This window comes from Neolamprologus multifasciatus, chromosome 9 (assembly GCF_963576455.1).
Source record: "Neolamprologus multifasciatus chromosome 9, fNeoMul1.2, whole genome shotgun sequence".
Lineage (NCBI taxonomy): Eukaryota > Metazoa > Chordata > Actinopteri > Cichliformes > Cichlidae > Neolamprologus > Neolamprologus multifasciatus.
In genome coordinates this window covers 24365413-24373689 of record NC_140447.1, presented here as the reverse complement: position 1 = coordinate 24373689, position 8277 = coordinate 24365413, and the positions used below count along the sequence as shown (strand labels likewise).

Genomic DNA, 8277 nt, shown 5'->3' with positions numbered 1-8277 from the left:
TTTTGTTCAGCTACTCGTTAATGGACTGGCAGTTCTTTGGGTTAAAATGGTTTGTTGATGCCAGACATCAGAGGAAAAGTGCCAAGAGTAACTCGAATAACCAACGTTTACCAAAGTGCATCTCTGAACAAACAGCACATGAAATGTTGACGCAGCAGAAAGCCACTCCTGTCACCTGACAACAGAAAACTGAGGCTGCAATCACAGGGGCTTGCCAGAATTAGACAACTGAAGACTGGAAAAATGTTCCAAGCTATGATGGGTCTTGATTTCTGCTGCCACATACAGACTGTAGGGTTAAAATTTGGGTCAAAGTACACGAAAGCATGGCTCTGTACTGCCTTGTATCAATGATTCAGACTGGTCATGGCGCAGATTTTGTAGCAACTACTAGCCCCAGCTCAGCTGAGTCAGTCTTTCCCTCATTCCGAGACCTCTGAAAACGCTTCCCCGATGGCTTTACAGACTCAGTCACTATTTCAATGTCATATTAAATAAACCATTACAGTCAGTTGGTAAATTATGGTCATTATTAGAGTCAAGAAGGAAGATCCTCCAGGATATCTTGATTGGCTAATGAGGTGTGGTGCCTTGGTTTCTCACACCTCGCTTTCAAAACACGAAGACGGCACCACTGAAAACATTAAGGTCAGTTTTTCATAATAGGGCTAATCAATAGATGATGTCACGTTAGCCTTTTTTTTTACAGTCTGTGCAAACAAGGCGCTCACTTGCAGTGAAAATAAATATAATCTCTTTCTCAGGTTTTGTTCATCCTTACAATATTTGACTCTCTGACTTTATTCTACGCGTCAAAAACGATAAAGAGTTGGATTTACTGATGTAAAATGACTGCATTAAATAAACTTTATGTGAAGCACGTTTCAGATAACATCACTCGAGCCCTTTGAACTGAACTCTCAGCCGAGCTCTGCTGGCACTGCTGGGACTCTTTCCCCAGCAGCACCCGTGTAATGGGACACTGCTGAATGATGCTGAGAGGAGCACCAGAGCAGCCATGGCCTGTTTCACCTGACTCGCTCCTTGTTGTCGTCCGTATACTCGCCCGTTGTTAGCTCGTCTTCTGCAGGTTAATTTATGACACTATCAATTGATCGGCTGCTGGCTACTGGATGTCCTCATGCCTAAGATAATTACTAAAACCAATTACTTGGGGATAATAACTTAGCGAGTGATTCTTATTCTTGATGTATAATACATAGCAGAGGTGGCTGGGGCACACAGGAACAACATCCTGCTCTGGTCTGTTGCTGCTGCTGCTGCCATCCACAACTGATACCCAAGCATGTTAATGCACTTAGGAAAGAGTAAGTATGATGCTAACTTTTTATACTAGCTGATCCAGTTTCTTGACTTACCTAAACATGTTTGCATCTTTTACTGCAACCATAAACACGTCCAGGCTGCTTCATTTGGATTTCTTATTTGCAAACTTTGGGAGTGGCTCAGTAGTAGCCCAGTGCAGGCTGTGTGGATACCGTGTGTGTGTACGCGTGCATATGTGAAAGTGTAATCTATGCTTTATCCTTACCATCCATGTGTCTCTGTTCGCTTTGTGCCTTTTCACTGCAAGCCATCAAAGGTCAGTAAAGTTAGTTCACTTGTAATAATTTGGCAACATTTAAGTCTGTAAAGATTGTAAAGTGTAACTTATGTTTACTATGTGGAGAAGTTAAGCTGCTACAGCTGTCGATGAACTGTTTGCAAGATTTGACATGCCTTATTGTTTGTACTCCCAAAAAACCCTTTTTATATTATTTCTAACAAATTCTGTGGTGATGCTTTCAAGTTTCGTCTATTCACATGGGCTTATTTGGCTTGATATTATGAGGATCTTTATCTGTGTCTTTCCGGTCGTAGCCACTTGCTTCACAGAATTCTTTTACCAAGCTCATGCTGTCTGAGTGGGAGCGCTGGTGTTTTTTGGACTTTGATGAGCCCAGTGAAGCAGATTATCTCAGCTTGTAGACGGGCAAACTTCATGTGCCAAGGTTAAGTTGAAACGTTAACTCATTCATCAGGGTTACAGAGTAGCCTCAAGTGGCCAGACGTCTTGATGAGACGCCACTCAGATCAAGGAGTGTGCCTTCACTTGACTTAAAAAAACCCCACACATTTATATTTAATTTTCACATAAACAAGACACAAAACAACAGCAACAAAACTGTATTATTTCTATCAAATAATAGCAAAGCAGTAAATACATGCTCAGTTACACATCTGTATTTCATTATTTGTGCACACAGACTATGGTTAATGCCACAACCTTTAACAGCTAATGAAAAGTGACAGGCAGCCAGTATTCTGGGGCACACAAGCTTAAATAACCACATGCATGCAGTCACAAACTCACGCACACTGCCTCCTCTAAAGGGTTACTTCCTTGCAGCTTGTGATCCTGTTGGAGGTGTCCACTGTGAGTCCTAAGGTTTCGCCCTTCCCTCTCATGTGTCGCAGCATGTTGACACACACAGGCAGTGATGTATTATTGAGGATGTCTGTGGATTACTTGGGCAATGTACATTACAAGTGCAATTACCTACACAAGGATACATGTATAGGAGTCTAATTGCTCTGCATGGGCGATGGCTGATGATATCTCTGCAAAATAATGTGCCTGCCTGCCAGTTTTATCTTGCTGAGTGCAGGAATCTGTACAATTTAAATCATCTTTACTAGTTCAGATAAAATAACTGCAGGAGCTGAGTATAAGATGGCACCCTGGGTGGCAGTCTTCTCTCACCCCAAAATAAAGTGAAAAATGATAATAAAAAGAAGAAGAAGGCGGCATTTTGCATCACTGTGCACTTCCACTCGAGATAGTTTTCTTTTGTGTGTGAATGGGCATCTATATGGGGAAAGGCTCATGCTGCAACAGTGACTAATTCCTGCTAATCCCACTGTATCTCCAATCTCTCAGAGCTAGTTTCCAATGGCAGCCCTGCAGCAGGGGAATTGCTAGTGAGATTAGCTTTCGTTAGCTCCTCCTCTGTTTGTGGTACTCACTGCTGGGCCAGGCTGGCCTGCCACTGCTAACCTTTTGCACAGAAATGGATTAATTGCTTTGTTTTCCTCCCCAAAATGTGCTGCATTGAATTCGGAGAATAATGTAAGTTTGATTTAGAGAGTTGTGCTTTTGTCTTTGCTTTAGCTTTGTGGATGTGGTTCTTTGAGTTCTGTGATGACAGACAGACACCTTTGAAGGATACACATTTCATGTAATTATCTGATTAATCTGCAGAACCTGAACTTTCTTCTGCATATTTATAAGACAATATATATATTAAGACAACATATGGGTTTATTTACTAATAGCTGTTTGCTTTTTAAAATATATGTACATATTATCACCTTGCCATCTTGGATGTATCTTGCTGAATATCTTGATTAATTTGGTGTCGAATGATATCAGCCTTAAAAATTGGGAATGTGTCTGATTGTACCTAAAAGCAAGAAGCACTGAGTGTTTACAGAAAAGCTGTGACTTAAAGCTGAGACATCCCATTTATCTGTAACAGGAGACTGAAGAGTCTTAATGAAGGAAAGCACAGTTGTTGCCTTTATTTTTATGCATTGTTATGTTATAAAGCTTCAATCTGCTGAAAATCAAAGCTATTTCCTGTAGATTTAATATTTACTGCAGATATAGATTGGTGTTAAATCCCCTAAAGACCCAATTTAACCCCTCATCTATATTGCATGCCCGGATTATCCTCAAGTAAAACACTTCCAGTTTAATTCCCAAACAAACCAGCGTGAACTTTGAACACTCGACTGATTAAGCTTCAGGTGTTGAATTTAGAATCTGAAGGAAAAGATCTACTGTACATTATGTACTTGCACAATAGCTTTAAATCCCCTTCATCTGAGCTCTTTACTAATGTGTTTACTCAGTTCAGACATGGATTAATAACAGTATAGCTGCACTAACTGATGTATAATATAGGTCACACACAGCACAATGTCCCCCCCAACTTACCGCCTGCTCCTTCTCTATCACTGACCCACATGTACATGTGTTTTTCCCATTCTGCAGGAGATATCTCCTAAAGATGTTTCCACGATCAGGGAAATCGATTGTCTTTGACAACTTTCCAGATCCGACCGACACCTGGGAAATCATCGAGACAATTGGCAAAGGGACCTATGGAAAAGTCTATAAGGTGCTTAATAAAATAGATGGAAGTAAAGCAGCTGTGAAGATACTGGATCCGATCCATGTAAGTTGAGTTTGTTACATAAGAAGTAATTGTGAAAGAGCTTTAAGACTTCTTCAATATTTTTTTATGACTGAAACAAAGAAAGTAACGGCTACAATTCGGTATTGTAATATGTTTTTGTAATTTGTTTCTGTAAGTACTGGATCATATCACTTAATCTTTGAATTCAGGTGTTTTCAGTCATTGCCACGGGGGGGAAAAAATCCAGTGCTTAGAATAGGTCATTCTATAGAGTTCACTGAATTTCAGTATGGCACTGCAATGGATGTCGCCATTGCAACAGGTGCATTTGTGAAATTTTTCCCTCCTAAATATTCCACGTATTTCACATCTGACATTTAGAAAACACAGTGAGTCAGCCACAAAATGTCAGACCAAGAAGTTATAGAGCGAAATTGATCAGTGCCAAGTGCACAGTGTGTAAAAATTACCAACACTGATGACTCACTGAGCAGCTACAGATGAATCAGCAACAGTGTCATGGACAGTCAAAGCTCATTGATGTGCACAGGGAGCAAAGGCTGACCCTTAGGTCTGATCCAACATATGAGCAGATGAGAGTAGCTCAAATCGGCAAAAATGCAATGCTGGTTGTGATAGAAAGGTGTCAGAATACACAGTGCATTATAGTTTGTTGCTTATGGGGCTATAGACCAGTCACCGTGCCCGTGCTGAGGCTTGTTTGCCACCAAAAGCGCCAACAAGATGCCAACAATCGACCATCTGTGGATTGTGCTGGTCAAACAAGTGTGAGGCCCCAACTACAGCAAAAGGGGGACCAACACAATTTTAAGCATAATGTCATGTTAATGCCTGATTGGTGTATGTGTATATGTATATGTGTGTATATGTATATATATATATATATATATATATATATATATATATATATATATACATATTGTTTTGCTCTTAGTGATGGCACAAGAAGTACACATTAATGTCTTGTGACATGGCAAGTGTTTAATTTACATCATCGATTTCTGGGTGTTTTTTACTTTCCTACATCTTTACTTTAGTTTTAGTTGATTGTTAGTATAGTTTTCCCTGTTGTATGACACCTTAAATGTGATTGAATTGTATCTTTTTAAACTAAAAATGTGTATTTTATATGTTTCATTATTTTTACCTTTTTTTTTTTAGAGATTTATATCTGGAACAGGGAGTGCACATGATCTTCCAAGGTTAAAAGTCATGATTTTTCATTTCATCTGAAGCATGACCAGGCTATGTATACCAGCTGGTATTTAAAAAGAAATCTAAATAGGTGGGTAGAAAACTTACTGAGAAGTAAACAGTAAAAGCCCCGCCATCTCACAAAGAAAGAAAAACCTTTATGATGTGAAAAACCTCTGGCTTTGCAAGCACAAAAAATCAAATCGTCAGTGTAGTCTGACTCATTAGCTCTGCCCTCGGTAAGATAAACATCACTCTGCTCTGCTTTGTTCTCAGCCTGTGAAGAGAATAAAGCCAAGCAGGTTGGAAACACCTCAAGCGAGATTCTTGTAACTGTTCTTCCCATCTACAACCATCAGCAAATTATCTCAGCAAATTGCCTCTGATGATATCAGTTTAGCACTCTGATCATTTTGGACTTGCTTTTCTTGTGGGGTGCTTTAGCACAGAGCCAAAACACAAATTTGGCATTACAGCAGAAGTGTGTAAAGAAGGAGAAGAAAAAAAAGAAACGGCCTAAAGAGAAGAAGACTTTGTCATGCTGCAGAGAAACATGATGTTAAACTTGACATTGTGGGACTATAGAGTCAACATTTTTTATAATTACAGAAGATTACTTCAGATGTGTTACATTTCTGAGCATTACTATATTTGAGTAGTCTGTTTGTTACCGTTCTTCATCTATTGTGTTGTCTATTTTGAGTCTACATTATAGTGCATGGTTTATTTAGAGGCATTTAATGAGCAGCAGGGTTCTTCTATTAAACACACTCTTCAAGTCTCATTAATTTGGGAGGGGATTTGTTTCTTATTATTAAGAAACGCAAAGCGCATCATTACCATAATCTTAATCACTGCACTCATTTTGTTCACATATAGAAGACGCAGTACAGATTTTTTAAATGTATGTTATGTTTAGTTCAAAGCTTTATCTTTTTCTTTTTACTTTTTTTTGATGAAAAGCGATTTGTAGTTCAGTAATTTTCTGTACTTTTGCCTTCTACCTTAAGCTACATTAAATGTATAAAGCAAAGTCATTTTACATTGTGGGCCACATATAGCCACTTTGATCTTAAGTGGCCTGGATCTTTGAAATTCTTATTTCTGTCAGTGTAAAGAAAAGTTTAACTGCACATTTAGTCCCTAAGATATCTTTATATATCAAAGGTGCAATTTCAACAAAGTGTTAAGTAGTTTGTTGCCCTGTCTTTGTTGTAATTATAAAACTATTTTTGTGTTGTTTTTTACAGACAAAATGTGAAAAAAATGTAATTACTTTGGTTTAGTATGAATGTAGGAAGTCTAAAAAATTATGCCCTCCTTCACATTTTCCAAAACCATCCATTGCGATTTGAATCTTTGCCAGCACGATTTGCATTATATGCTAAAAGTTCCCGGTCTTTAGGCTTTAATAACCGTGCAACATACAGAAGAAGAGTACACGATGACTGCTGTATTTAACATGTCCTGGATATGTCCTTTCGCCCACATTAAATTGCAGAATAAATGGTGGAGACTTTGCATAGTGTCCGAAGGTCGGTCGCTCTGTTTTTCTTTGATCAAATCAGGCAACCGATGACGTTCTTGATATTTAAAAAGGTTGCAAAGCAGTTAAATGGGGAGCTGCGGATACATGTCTTCAAAATGACAGGACAAAGAAATGAATCATTCTCAAAGTCTGGTTTATGGACGTTACATTGGCTGTGTATCTGTGATATCACCACAACTCTGTCACTGTTCTCTTGAATGAAGATTATTGACAGTATCCTCATCATCGCTACTGGTGTAGGAAAAGAAAATGTTGAGAGAGAAAGCAAATAAATCACAGTTTTCTCCACAAAGTCTAGAAGGTAAATAAATGAAAGAAAAAATGTAAGCAATAATAACAAGTATCCATTCAGCTGATCTTTATATTGTTATTTTCTTGGTTAGAGTTAAACTAAGAGGACCGAGAAGCAGGATCCAGTGGATGGTTAGCTCTGCTTAGCATAAACACTGTAACAAGAAATAAATAGCTTTGTAAATGTAACAACTTGTCAATCGGCCAATCCAATCCAACTTTATTTATAGATCACTTTAAAAACAACATGGCTTGTTATTTTTAAAGGCATTAGTTAATATTATTTAACTCATGCCTAGACAGTAGTCAAGGTAGTAATTAGTATTGCCTCTATTACTCTGTTATTTGGCATTAAACATTCAACGATAAAATATGGCTGGTAAAAAAAAATAGCTAAAGATGAGATTGTAGGTGTTAAAATGTGTGTGTCGTACGCACTTAGCTGATGTTTGCTCTTGTGTTTCAGGATATCGATGAGGAAATTGAAGCTGAATACAACATCCTCAAAGCTCTTTCTGACCATGCCAATGTGGTCAAGTTTTACGGGATGTATTACAAGAAGGACATCAAATGTGGGGATCAGCTGTGGCTCGTTCTAGAGGTAAGAGCACAGCATTGGCTGTGTTTTTGTCACAGGCAGATTTGACTTGGATCTCAGAGAGCATATACTGTAGGTGCAAAAGCCTTATTATACTACAAACAGGAAGTCTTGCCAGGTATGTGCAGTGGTCAGGGATTATGTAACAGTTTTAGCCACAATGGGCAGTCTAGGAGTTTACTTATAGAGCACCTGGGGGATTTGGTCGCAGGCCAGTTAGTACCAGGGGGGGGGGGGTTAGATCGCGTTGTGAGCGATGGCTGAGAGCAGCACAGCAGGGATTTCTGTTAACAGGAGCTGTCTTCATGTATTAGTTTATACACCCTCTGTATAAAGTTGGAGCCCAGGTTGAAATGTTCCTTGTTGTAGTTGATTTCTGTTGTAGAACTGAAGATACAACACACTGAAATTGCCTTTTTTGA

The 8277-nt window shown here is 38.8% G+C and overlaps 1 protein-coding gene across 7 annotated transcripts in view; it reads left to right on the top strand.

Annotated features, from left to right (window-relative positions):
* The first annotated feature begins 1484 nt into the window (after positions 1–1484).
* myo3a (myosin IIIA) overlaps positions 1485–8277 on the top strand; it is a 67810-nt gene continuing 61017 nt past the window's right edge. For 2 of the 7 annotated variants that reach the window (XM_085173557.1, XM_085173553.1), the window contains exons 1-3: positions 2879–3130; positions 4058–4241; positions 7724–7858. In XM_085173557.1, the coding sequence (XP_085029683.1) occupies positions 3129–3130; positions 4058–4241; positions 7724–7858 (321 nt within the window). In that variant the 5' untranslated portion in view covers positions 2879–3128. Of the gene's footprint in view, positions 1604–2878; positions 3131–4057; positions 4242–7723; positions 7859–8277 lie in introns of those variants that run through there. The other 5 variants (XM_085173559.1, XM_085173558.1, XM_085173555.1 and 2 more) reach the window with 4 other exon arrangements.